Raw genomic sequence first — 13,663 nt, forward strand, 5'->3', positions numbered from 1 at the left:
TAATCCTGCTTTAGCTAAAGCAGAGCATAGAATTTAGATGTAATCTGCCCCCCATCCTCATATTTATAATCCCAAATAACTGTATTCTGTCTGTTTTCAATTCTTATTCAAACTTTTGTGAATTATTCAAACTCATGTTTTGCACTGTTCTATACATTGTAAAGTTGTAAATTTAATACAACAACTCAAATGATGTGAATGTTTAAAATTTCATATTTGAGGGCTGGCCAATGAAAAAACAGCTTGAAATATCCCAGTTGTTTACAATTTAAAATAACTAACGATTTTAGAAGTAACATGATAATGAAACAACATCTGACATACATTAAGGATCACACAACTAACAACAGTATTACGACGGTTGAAAAAATGTTGGTAGAGAAGACAATCTAAGCAAACTTTATTCAGATCAGCTATTCATTTTGTTTAGCAAATATTTGACATATACAGTAAGTTCAGTGTAAAAGGGTGCTTTGACAGGTAGAAGCACTAGCAATGCTGTGCCTGTTTACTTTTTATTAATCACAAGACTTGGACTATTGCTAAAAAATAAAATGTATTTTCAGTACCAAATCTAAACTAGGGTGCAAATGGATTATGATTACATTTCCTAATGTGTCAGTGTTTTGGGATCAATCAATGACATGTCCTAAAAAAGGAGTATAGGTGCATGACAAAAAGTGCACAGCATTTTTGGTGTTGCTGATTTGGAGAAAATTGGTTACCTGTCATTTGCTAAATAGGCCATTTTGTTCTATATGGACAAAACACTTAAAACAAACTGTGTTAGATATTTATAATATTGTAAGCAATAGTGTTATAGACAAACCCTTACACTCATATTTATATTGTTAGTTTACTGTGTTCTGTCTGTTCCTAGCCAAACTTTTCTGAATTACTAACATTTTATTCTGTATATTTTTTACCTATACTATTGTGAATGTAATACAATTAACTATATACATTTTTTATATATTTAGGTTTTAGAATATAGCAATTTATTAAAAACAAAACAAAAAAAGAACAAAATTCTAGAATGAATTAAAGATTCATACTGTAGCATGTACTTTTATTTTTCAAAGTGACTTGGAAGGCACTTTTCCCATCAAATGTTTTTTTGTATTCTTCTCAGGTTTCAGTATTATAATGTAACATTTAGGAGCAAAAATACAGAAAAGTAAACCAAAAGTAGAAGCTAAAATAGCAAATATCTCAACAGCAACTGTGTACTTCCCAGGTGAACTGATGTAAGCCGGGATGAAAGTGATCCAAACTGCACAGAATATGAGCATGCTGAATGTAATATATTTAGCTTCATTAAAGTTATCTGGCAGCTTCCGGGCCAGAAAAGCGAGCACAAAGCACATGGCAGCAAGAAACCCAATATACCCTAACACAGCATAGAATGCTGCAGCAGAACCGAGGTCACATTCTAGAATGATTCTGTCTTTGTAGGAGCTCATGTTTTTATGAGGTAAAGGAGGGGACATAGCCAGCCAAAGAGTGCATGTTAAAGCCTGAATGAATGTGAATGCAAAAACACTTAACCGCTGCTGGACGGGCCCAAACCATTTCATCGTATTATTACCAGGAAGTGTAGATCTAAACACCATTAACACGACTATTGTTTTCCCCAGAACACAAGAGAGGCACAGGACAAATGTGATCCCAAAGGCAGTGTGGCGCAACATGCAGGACCACTCAGAGGGCTGGCCAATGAAAGTAAGTGCACAAAGGAAACACAGTGCTAATGAAAACAGAAGAAGGAAACTGAGTTCAGAGTTATTAGCTTTAACCATGGGGGTATCTCTGTAACGAAAGAACGCAATAGCTATAGCAGTGGTTAAACAGGCTCCAATCAATGAGAATGTCGCCAGCAATATTCCCATGAGTTCTCCAAATGATAGAAATTCAATGTCCTTTAAGATGCAGTGATCTTTTATCTCATTCGACTTGTATTCCAAAGGGCACTTCACACAGTCAATGGAATCTGAAAGAAAATAGTAATATTTCTAATATTAATAATATTAATAACAACAGTAATGATACTACAACTAATAACAACATAATATGAATAATAGTAAAACATCTAATAATACATATAAAGAAAGGGAGGGAAAAGGAGACTGTGTTTTTTTTTTGTTTTGTTTTTTGTTTTGTGTGGTTTTACTGATAAGTTTTTACAAGAAAGACTAGGAAAGCTAACTTTTAAACAGGGACATGTGAGAAAACATCTGTTAAAATAAATAAATACACCGGCACTACGCATACTCAGTTTGTTGTGATCTTAAAATGTGTATTGTACGTTCAGCATTCAACTAATTGTATCATACTCAAATATTAATAATAATATGTTTCAAAATATTAGCATTTGTCTTTTCATTAATAACTTTCAACTGACCTATCTGATTGCTGATTTCTCCTTCAGCACATGGTATGCAGTCAAAGCAACAAACAGGCTTTCCTTTCTGAACAGCCTTCCGAGTGCCTGGAGGACAGCTCTCACTGCACACTGATTTAGGTGCCTTGGAAACAATTAAACATTTTTAAAGATTAAATGTATTAGAAATAATTGTGTATTTAAGAATTGAACTTACTAATATGTTTATTTTATACTCTTGCTGCCTTCAGTAGATAATATTTGTAATTTATAAAAATATATTATTTTAAAAAGTGAAAAAGACTAATTTTAATGTATTCTATTAAAAATAATAATAATGACCTCACCTTATCCTGATCACCTGCCCAAACAATTCTGACATTATTCATTGTAATCTGATGTCCTGCAGATAAAGATGCATCATACAGACCGACCGTTACATATTCTGATTTGCCTTCTTTATTAAGCTGACAGTTTACTAAGTCATATTTTGCTGCTGGATCCCCATTCTCATCAAAATAAACACTCTCTCCACTCTTGGTAGTGAAATTAACCGTTTTCAGATAATGTAATACCTAAAAGAGAATATATTAGTACAATGGTGCACACATGGATTTCATTTCTGATAGTATTAACATTGTAGTAAAACATAATCCTTTACTGTACCTGCCATGGTTCAATCTTCATGTGGTTTGTACATGTCGTATCTGCAAAAGGTCCATTTTTGCATGTAATCAGATTGTGTATTGAATGCGCTATAGCATACATTGCTTTATAGACATTATTGGTAATCCTCAGTTCAGATACATCAGTGTACTGATTGTTTATTTCACTGAAACTCTCAGATCCTGTGCATGGATTAATTGTCTTTTCTTGAGTAGGCAGGGTGCAACTGAAAACTGTTTCCCAAAACTTGTTCAAACCTGTATTTCCTGGTGTGTAAGATGGACGAACATGTTGTAAAAATCCTTTCAATCCTGTTATTTCTGCATTACTGGTAGCAAATCCAATTGCCCCACCAATCACTCTGTAACTTGCATCTCTTTTATGAGATTCAGCAGAAATCCACGCTTCAGTGCCTACCCACTGAAATCCAGTAACATTCTGAAGCAACAGTTCGTTAACCAGAATTTCAAGATCTATGTCAGCAGTGAAAGCCACAATAACCCTTGATGAGGATTTTTTTATAACGTCTACAGTTTTAATGAATTTTTCTCTTGGATATGTTCTGTAAATAACCTCTGAGTATTCGATGCAGACACCCTGTTTTTGGGCTTCTTGTGCAAAGGTAGCCATCCCTGAGTTGCCATAATCATCATCATTTCTAATTGTCCCAACCCAAGTCCATCCAAAATGCTTCACAAGCTGTGCCAGGGCTCTGCTTTGATAATAATCACTTGGTATGGTTCTGAAAAACGAAGGAAACTCCTTTTTGTTGCCGAGACATGCACATGTAGCAAAATAACTTACCTGTGTTGAAGGAAAATAGGAAATAACAAAATAATTTAATTTAAAAAAAAAAAACTTTACTTTTTGTAAGCAAAAAACATGTAAAAGCTTTGCAGCATTGGCATGTACATTGAAAACTATCAATATACACTAAATATTTATGTGATTTTAATACAACAACAAGACATTAAGTACAAGTACATACTTTATGTAAATAACATACTGTATTATAAATGTCATCTATTAATGTGTTCTATAAACACTCATTACTGGTTGTATTTTTAATTGTTTTATAATGTATTATTTGGTATTTTTTTAAATAGTTGATACTGTTTATTATAACTACAATATACAAACAGTAGCTTTTAAGACCTCAAAAGTCTATTTTTCAGTTGTACTGTAAGAAAATAAGGCCTAATATTTTCTTAATATATCTATTGAGACATGAGAGTGAAAATTACCAGACACAACTAACAATTTCAAATCACAGTAATCAGGCTTTATTATCAACATACAGGTAAAATTATACAGAAAAATTCACTACTTCTAGTTTATGAATTAGCCCTGATACAGAGTAATATAAAGTAAAATTTTAACATTGCAACACTACATAAAGCCTCTCTACCCCTCACCCACAGCTCAAACATTCCTTGACAACCAGCCCCTCCTTATCAGCAACACCTCACTTAACAAAGAACATATCTCACCTCCTCGACAGTTCTCAGAGGACAGAGATTGAAATAAGACTCCTATTGCATAGCACTTTCACCTGTTCCTAGCAACCATTATATTTATTGAACCAATTCAGTTATCAACAAGAAATAGTTAGTCAATTAATTGATTATTAAGAGTAAATTACAAATACTAAAATTGTCAAAAATACCAGATCTTACAGTACTGTAAGTGGAAATGCAAAGCAATCTCTGAAAAATGAAGGGAACTCAGTTTTTGATAAGGCATGCTCAGGTTGCAGAATAACTTATTAAAAGGAATTAGGAAAACTAAAATAGTTCAACATTAGACCAAATGGTATGTATGTGTGTGTATATATATATATTAGGGACTGCTTTAAATGTTGTATATCTGTACTATAAAAGTGGTATAATATCTCCTCACTGCCATCCAGTAATGTACAGTTAGTTTTATCCTATAATGCTGTACTTTGTTTACAAATGTTTTACTTTGTGTACTTATCAGACTATTAATATATTGAAAGTTGATTTTAAAATATAGTATATTACTCACCATTGGGATTTGAAAAGGTCTAAGAGTTGTTGCGGCTCCTATGCTTGGTGATGACCCAGAATGTCCTATAAAAGCAGGAACAGTAGAGTGTTTGGTGCAGTTGAGTTCCGTTCTTTCTTCCTGTCCATTCACTAGAGCTAATGCTGCTCGTATTGCCAATGGTATGGAACTACAATCGTCATATAACTTGTAGCCCAGAGAAACACCAGGAAGTAGCTCTGAACTGTTATTTATTTCTTCAATGGCAAAGATCATAGTCTGAGCAAATTGGAATTCTCTGAAATTTAAACTAAGGAAAATTACAGATTAATTATAAAGATTAAAAAAAAAAAAACAACTCCCCTGTTAACAGAGTCATTGGCTCCAATCCAGTCCATTCCTCCCAGGCTCTTTAAGCTTTTTATAGTGATACTGTTAATAAACAGCATGCAGCATTTAAATCAGTAAATGTGATACCAGTCCTGGCTATCACCATTGCGGAAACACAATTTTTGTGAAAAAATCTAGAACTAATATCCCCCCCAGTAATTCTGCATTGGTGGTAATTAGATAACATTCTGTGTACCACTGTACCTGTGAGAACCTTGCTTATTACATCCATTTGATCAATGAAGTCTACAAATCATAAATTCTTTATATAATTACATATATGTACCTGTTGGTCTGTTTGAATGAAGTATACATAAGTACATGCACGTCAATGAAACTATGGAAAGGTTTCATACATACATGATTTCCATGATTAATATAATACTTTTAAAATATTGTAATTCCTTAATACACATTAATACATTTACGAGTACTGTTTATAGCAGAACAATATTTTAAAAAGTACTGAGTAGTCGGTAACCTAATAATAATAATAATAATAATAATAATAATAATAATAATAATAATAATAATAATAATAATACAAAATATAACTCATTTTAAAATATTTTCTAATTTTAACTTACTCTTTGCATTTTAGTGGTTGAGGCATGACGTTGAATGCAGGTTTGACATCTACAAGGTTATCATGTAATGAAAAGATTCCTCCAATTATAATGTCTCCATCCTTTGAAAAAAGAGGCAATTCTGGTCTGCCTTGTAGCCTGCAAACAGAATTCTCCGCCCCTGTTAATAAAGCAGTTAATGCTACTGCGAGGAGTAACATTTCAAAATGGTCTTTCTCATCAGACTCATGAAGATATGGTTTCACCTGTATAAATAGTATGTTGTGAAATCACCCGGGACTGAACTATCAAGTTCTTAGTCTCTTTAATTCTCAAAGGTAAATGCAATGTTTGATTGAACCTGCCTGAAGAAAGAACAACCAAATAATAATCATCTATGTCTGAAACTTCAATGAATCTCACTTTGAATTTGCTAGTGGGGTATCGGGATGTTTTGTTTTTCTGTTGTTTTATTATTTTAATAATATGAAAGCAACAACACATTTAAAAAAAATGATATAGGCTTGGAAAAAGGAGGATGTTCTCTTGCTTACAATTTAACATAATGAAAGCTTGACTGATCACACAGTATGAGTGAGTTTTAATGATTGAATTACAGGTCATATGACAATGTAATGATTACTGTTTAGTATAGAACAACAGTATTCCATTGTTTAGCTTTCTGTGCCTCATCACAGAATGCAGGTATGCAGTCATTGTTTTAGTTTGTTTGCATTACAAAATGCAGCTGCAGGTACACAAGCTCCCTCCTTCCTGGAAGCTTTCTGGCCACTCTATGAACTAAACATCCACCCCCTGCCGCTACTACTATGCCTGCTACAGCAAAGCTGTGGCTGCCATCTGATGTCTGAGCCTGTCCAACAGATTAAACATACTAGTGTTAGCAGAAACAGCAAAACACGCTGATCATAGGATAATAAACAGATAAATAAATATTATTCAAATGAAGAATGATTCCTTTTTAAAAGGTGTTCGCTGTGTTACTGTGAGTATCAGCCTCTTGCACTCAACTCATGAAAACAGACATGCTGTATAAAAGGGAAGATATTCATTTGTGTTTGCAGCTCCTCGTGAGTGGAATAAGCTTGAAAATCTTGTGACATGGGGCTCCCGAGTGGCGCATCCAGTAAAGGCGCTCCTCGCAGGATGTGCCCTATAGCCTGGAGATCGCTGGTTCGAATCCAGGCTATGTCACAGCTGACCGTGACCGAGAGTTCCTAGGGGGCGGCGCACAATTGGCTGAGCGCTGCCCGGGTAGGGAGGGCTTAGGTCGGCAGGGGAATCCACGGCTCACCGCGCATCAGCGACCCCTGTGGCCGATAGGGCGCCTGTGGCTCTGCAGCGGAGCCGCCAGATCTGTGTTATCCTCCGGCACTATAGGTCTGGTAGCATTGCTGTGGATCTGCAGTGCGAAAAATGACGGCTTGGAAGGAGCACGTTTCGGAGGACGCGCGTTTCAGCCTCCGTTTCCTGAGTCGGTGGGGGGGTTGCGAGCGGTGAGCCGGGGATACAGATAATAATTGGGCATGCTAAATTGGGTTGAAACCGGGGTAAAAATAATTGGCGACGACTAAATTAAAAAAAAAAAAAAAAAAAAAAAAAAAAAAAGAAAATCTTGTGACACGACATTTTTAAAAAAAAGGCTGCTGTATAATAGAGTACAATACATTGTTCACAAGTCGGTCAGCAAATATGGTATCTTATAAAGACATAAAACACTATACAATATCTATATAACCCTTTGTTTGCCTGCAAGAGTACCAGCTTATATTATCCTCTATGTTTAATCATGTTTAGTTACATTATTATATAAGTATCCACTATGGGGCTCCAAGAATTCCTGTGGTGGTTACTTACATATAAAATTAAAAGAAGACAAGGGTTACCCAATCAGTGTGCTAAATAGCAACAATGCATAGGTGTCATGCAAATTGCTGTATTTAAAGCTTTGTTGGTGCTGTAAATAAAAAGCATTGAAAGTGACTGAAGACATGTTCACATTTAGACTGATACTAAACCATTTGCCTCAAATAGATCATGAATACATTACATGTTGAGTCAAGTCTGATTGTTTTGGGATCAATCAATGACAGTTCATATGAAGTTGGAGAATAGGTGCATGTCAAACAGTGCACAACATGTTATGTGGTATTAATAAAAGTTTGGGGCTAAAGCTCCTAAATTGTTAGTTTCCCCAGCATATGCAAAATAAACAAGTATTCATATACAGTGCCTTGCGAAAGTATTCGGCCCCCTTGAACTTTGCGACCTTTTGCCACATTTCAGGCTTCAAACATAAAGATATGAAACTGTAATTTTTTGTGAAGAATCAACAAGAAGTGGGACACAATCATGAAGTGGAACGAAATTTATTGGATATTTCAAACTTTTTTAACAAATAAAAAACTGAAAAATTGGGCGTGCAAAATTATTCAGCCCCCTTAAGTTAATACTTTGTAGCGCCACCTTTTGCTGCGATTACAGCTGTAAGTCGCTTGGGGTATGTCTCTATCAGTTTTGCACATCGAGAGACTGAAATTTTTGCCCATTCCTCCTTGCAAAACAGCTCGAGCTCAGTGAGGTTGGATGGAGAGCATTTGTGAACAGCAGTTTTCAGTTCTTTCCACAGATTCTCGATTGGATTCAGGTCTGGACTTTGACTTGGCCATTCTAACACCTGGATATGTTTATTTGTGAACCATTCCATTGTAGATTTTGCTTTATGTTTTGGATCATTGTCTTGTTGGAAGACAAATCTCCGTCCCAGTCTCAGGTCTTTTGCAGACTCCATCAGGTTTTCTTCCAGAATGGTCCTGTATTTGGCTCCATCCATCTTCCCATCAATTTTAACCATCTTCCCTGTCCCTGCTGAAGAAAAGCAGGCCCAAACCATGATGCTGCCACCACCATGTTTGACAGTGGGGATGGTGTGTTCAGGGTGATGAGCTGTGTTGCTTTTACGCCAAACAACGTTTTGCATTGTTGCCAAAAAGTTCGATTTTGGTTTCATCTGACCAGAGCACCTTCTTCCACATGTTTGGTGTGTCTCCCAGGTGGCTTGTGGCAAACTGTAAACGACACTTTTTATGGATATCTTTAAGAAATGGCTTTCTTCTTGCCACTCTTCCATAAAGGCCAGATTTGTGCAGTATACGACTGATTGTTGTCCTATGGACAGAGTCTCCCACCTCAGCTGTAGATCTCTGCAGTTCATCCAGAGTGATCATGGGCCTCTTGGCTGCATCTCTGATCAGTCTTCTCCTTGTATGAGCTGAAAGTTTAGAGGGACGGCCAGGTCTTGGTAGATTTGCAGTGGTCTGATACTCCTTCCATTTCAATATTATCGCTTGCACAGTGCTCCTTGGGATGTTTAAAGCTTGGGAAATCTTTTTGTATCCAAATCCGGCTTTAAACTTCTCCACAACAGTATCTCGGACCTGCCTGGTGTGTTCCTTGTTCTTCATGATGCTCTCTGCGCTTTAAACGGACCTCTGAGACTATCACAGTGCAGGTGCATTTATACGGAGACTTGATTACACACAGGTGGATTCTATTTATCATCATTAGTCATTTAGGTCAACATTGGATCATTCAGAGATCCTCACTGAACTTCTGGAGAGAGTTTGCTGCACTGAAAGTAAAGGGGCTGAATAATTTTGCACGCCCAATTTTTCAGTTTTTTATTTGTTAAAAAAGTTTGAAATATCCAATAAATTTCGTTCCACTTCATGATTGTGTCCCACTTGTTGTTGATTCTTCACAAAAAATTACAGTTTCATATCTTTATGTTTGAAGCCTGAAATGTGGCAAAAGGTCGCAAAGTTCAAGGGGGCCGAATACTTTCGCAAGGCACTGTACCATTGTGTTCTATATAGACCTTACGGTAATATGATAAATCTAGAAGGTGACTTGAAGTTAAATATTTCTATTTTGTAAGGGACATAATTTAAGACAAACTCCTTCACTAATATAAAAAATTATATTTACATAATTATAAATTATACTTATTTTTCAAAGTGCCTTTAAGGGAACTTTTTACATTAAATGTCTTTTTTTTTTATTCTTTTCGGATTTTAATAATATAATATAACATTTGGGTACAAAAATAGAGAGGAGCAAACCAAAAATGGAAGCTAAAATAGCAAATATTGCTACAGCATCTCTGTACTTTCCAGGTGAACTGATGTAAGCTGGTATAAATGTGACCTGTCAGTTTACTTGCCAGAAAAGTGAGCACAAAGCACATGGCAGCAAGAAACCCAATATACCCTAACACAGCATAAAATGCTATTAATAATCTTAGTTTTACCTCAGGAAAGCAAAACAGGAGTTTTTGTATAACCGATAAGGCTTTTGAAGAAATAGAAGGCTAATATTTTCAACATGAGACAATAATCTTGTTAAATACTATATATGAGTAAAAACTACAGTATGTTTACAATGGCAAGGTTTAGCTTTCTTAACCTGTAGTTTCAACTTTTTGTTGGGGGGGGGAGGGGGGTTGGGGGTTTGTGGCTCCCTTTTTATTGCAAAACGCTCTGCCGGGAAGGAACCTCAGCCATCCAATCCTCTGCTGTGATTCCCTGTAATTACAGCTGGTAAAACGTCACAGGTGGAGCGTCTGGCTCTTTCCTGCAGACGCAGGCATGTTCCCGTTACAGTATAATTTGCTCTTTGTTAACTTACCAGTTGTATTGTTGATTTCTCCTTCAGCACATGGTACGCAGTTAAAGCAACAAACAAGCTTTCCTTTCTGAACAGCCTTCAGAGTGCCTGGAGGATGGCTGTCACTGCACACTGATTTAGGCACTTGGAAAACTATTAAAAATGCTATGAATTAAAGGAACATACTGTCAGTAACTGCAGAATGCTAGACACATTAGAAATGTAATTTAAATGTCTGCTGTTAAGCTTTTAATTGTTTTGCTCTATTGGCAGATTGTATTAAAATACATACATCTAGACATATTAAATTCTACAGACATTATTAGTAGTTTGCAGAAATTAACTAAAATAAAATACAAAATAATGTATCAATTAAAGTTATCAGGATTACATTTTTAAAAAAAAAAGTTTATTCACCTCACCTTATCATGATAACCTGCCCAAACAATACTGACATTATTCATTATAAATTGTTGTCCTTCTGGTAAAGATGCATCATAGAGACCAATTTTTACAAATTGCATTTTGCCTTCTTTATTGAGCTGCCAGTTTACCAGTTCATTTGTTGCTGTTAGATCCATAATCATCAAAATAGAAGTTCTCTAAATTCCTGGTTGTGAAATTAACTGTTTTCATGTATTGTAATACCAAAAAGAAGGCAATATATTAGTACAATGATAAACAAAATAACTTAATTCCTAAAAGTATGAAAAAAACATACCTGCCATGGTTCAGTCTTCATCTTGTTTGGACATGTCATATTTGGAAATGGTTCATTTTTACATGTAATCAGATTGTGTAGTGAATGGGCTACATTGTACATTGCTTTATAGACAGGGGGTTCACTTAACTTTTAACATTAAGTTCTCACATGAGTACCAGCAGAAATGGTTTGGTACACTTCAAAATTTAGGATCATCATCCAAGAAGCTGTCTAGCTCCACCTCCTCCCCAACAATTTGGATGGCACTGTCAGAGACTACAACAATAGTTTCTGAATGTTTAAGTAGGAGTCCGGATTGCTGGTTATTACAATTTTTAACAAATCATTGCACATTATCTATTTATTTCAATATCCTACCTCCATATTTGCCGCCCTGGGAATTGAAAAACAAAAACCCAAACACTTTGTCACTTTATTAGTGTTGTTGAACATGTTTGCCTGATGGCACAAGAGTATTTGCATAAGTAAGGATATAAGTGAGGGCGAAAAATATATTATTTATTTATTTATTTATTTTTATTGGCCCTTTATGCTACATTATATTTTGTGATTGTTTATGTTTTTACAATCCCCTTATTAGTATCGTCAGTTTGTTTTATATAAAAATCCACTCTCATGCTGTCCTAAAATGAATCCTTTTTGCACCAATTTAATTACAGGTAACAACAGCAGTCTAAGTACAGTATTTTCGCTTTTCATAGTATGAAGAAGTAAATCATAAATACATGGTTTTGATTTTTTTCAGAAATTTAAAAGTACTTGAGTCTGTTTGAATAAAGTATTAATTTAATAAAGAAAATATAAAACAAAAGAAGTGTACAATAGTTTGTTTAACAACAGTTCATGTTTTCAAAACAGGATGTTACTATGGACCATATTCCATGTGGTATTTTAATTATTGAATACACACAGTTCATGTTGAAATTCTTTTAGGGTACTATACTATGTATGGTAGAAAAAATATTTTTTAAAAAATGAAGTATAAAAGCAATGAGTAGTCTGTAACCCAGTAACACCTATTAAAGTAACTATAAGTAACTTAAAGTAACTATAACTTACTCTTTACATTTTCGTGGTTCAGGTATGAAATTAACAGCCTGATTTTCAGAAGGCGCATTTTTAGAGAGAAAATAGAGGTCGCAATGCATTTTCAATGAGAGTTTTTTTACCACCTAATTGTATGTCTCGATTTTCAGCAGGGGCAGGTTCGTTTCTCCTACTCACAATACCCTTTGCGACTCCTGCTTATGACTCATTTAATTGAAACGACAATTGATTTTCAGGTTCATTAACAAGCCAATTAGTCACATTTCAATAATCTGGACCTCCATTTAACTGGAAAACAACGAGGCAGCGCAACAATGGAAAAAAAGAGAGAAAAATTACATTCTTAGCCACCCAAGTTGAGCTTTTGCTCAATGAGATTTTAGCACATAAAACTGTTGTTTTTGGCTAAAGGTCAGGAGCCACTGATAAATTAAAAATACGTAAGGATATAACCGAAAAAATAAACACAACCTCTTCCATAAAAAGGTCAAATATAGTCCAAAAAAGATTCTGGGACCTAAAGCGCAGAACAGCAGATGCACCCCCTAGTCTCTGTAAGACGCTTTGGATAAAAGCGTCTGCTAAATGACTAAATAACAATAATAATAATACTAATATTAATAATAATACAGCGTGTCTACAATAAAAAATGTTGAACGTTAATATGTGTGTGTTACATAAGTTTTCGAATGGTCACATGTTAGTTATGTATTTCATATATTCTAAAATTAGCCAGCTTCCACTTATAAGCCCCAGTTCGTATTTTCTGAAATGAGTCGTGGCATGAGCCAGGGTACTTGGCAACTACATCCGTGAGAATACACTGAGTATCACATAAAACTTGCACAGTTAAAGAATGATGATGTTTTCATTCCTTGAATCTGGGGATATTGCAACATATGTGCAATCTATTACACACCTAGCATGTTTGGGAAGCCAGACAACTGATAATATTTGGTTTTATTTTGTTCCACATCGCCAATTGGAAATAGTATATACCCTAGCCCTATGGAAACCTTTACAGGTACAGGTATATCGTGACTACGGGCAGTTCACACAGATCACACAGCTCTGTTATAGTGCATATATCCAATCTGTATCTACGCATTACTTGTTTTATAGTTAGATCTAGAAATGTCTGATGGGCACGAACTATTCTGGGTTTAGGGTAGGGTCGTTTTTTTCTCAACCCTTACC

General features: G+C 35.2%; 1 protein-coding gene across 1 annotated transcript; it reads right to left on the reverse strand.

The window, feature by feature from the left end:
• Positions 1-455: 455 nt before the first annotated feature.
• On the reverse strand, positions 456-6,230 carry LOC131698001 (extracellular calcium-sensing receptor-like). Its single transcript, XM_058990495.1, has 6 exons — positions 6,031-6,230; positions 5,075-5,363; positions 3,047-3,850; positions 2,728-2,955; positions 2,402-2,525; positions 456-1,990 (listed from the first exon to the last, which is right to left on the reverse strand). The coding sequence occupies exons 1-6, from the start codon at positions 6,228-6,230 to the stop codon at positions 1,077-1,079; spliced, it is 2,559 nt and encodes an 852-aa protein (XP_058846478.1). The 3' UTR covers positions 456-1,076.
• Between the last annotated feature and the right edge of the window lie 7,433 nt (positions 6,231-13,663).

This window comes from Acipenser ruthenus, chromosome 17, assembly GCF_902713425.1.
Source record: "Acipenser ruthenus chromosome 17, fAciRut3.2 maternal haplotype, whole genome shotgun sequence".
Classification (NCBI taxonomy): Eukaryota; Metazoa; Chordata; class Actinopteri; order Acipenseriformes; family Acipenseridae; genus Acipenser; species Acipenser ruthenus.

Excerpts from the sequence above, each read along its gene's own strand:
- LOC131698001 (XM_058990495.1), bottom strand. The coding sequence starts at position 6,230 with ATGTTACTCCTCGCAGTAGCATTAACTGCTTTATTAACAGGGGCGGAG. Across the intron at positions 3,851-5,074 it reads GACCTTTTCAAATCCCAATG|GTAAGTTATTTTGCTACATG; the intron begins GTGAGTAATATA and ends CCTTCAACACAG. Across the intron at positions 2,956-3,046 it reads TGAAGATTGAACCATGGCAG|GTATTACATTATCTGAAAAC; the intron begins GTACAGTAAAGG and ends ATTCTCTTTTAG.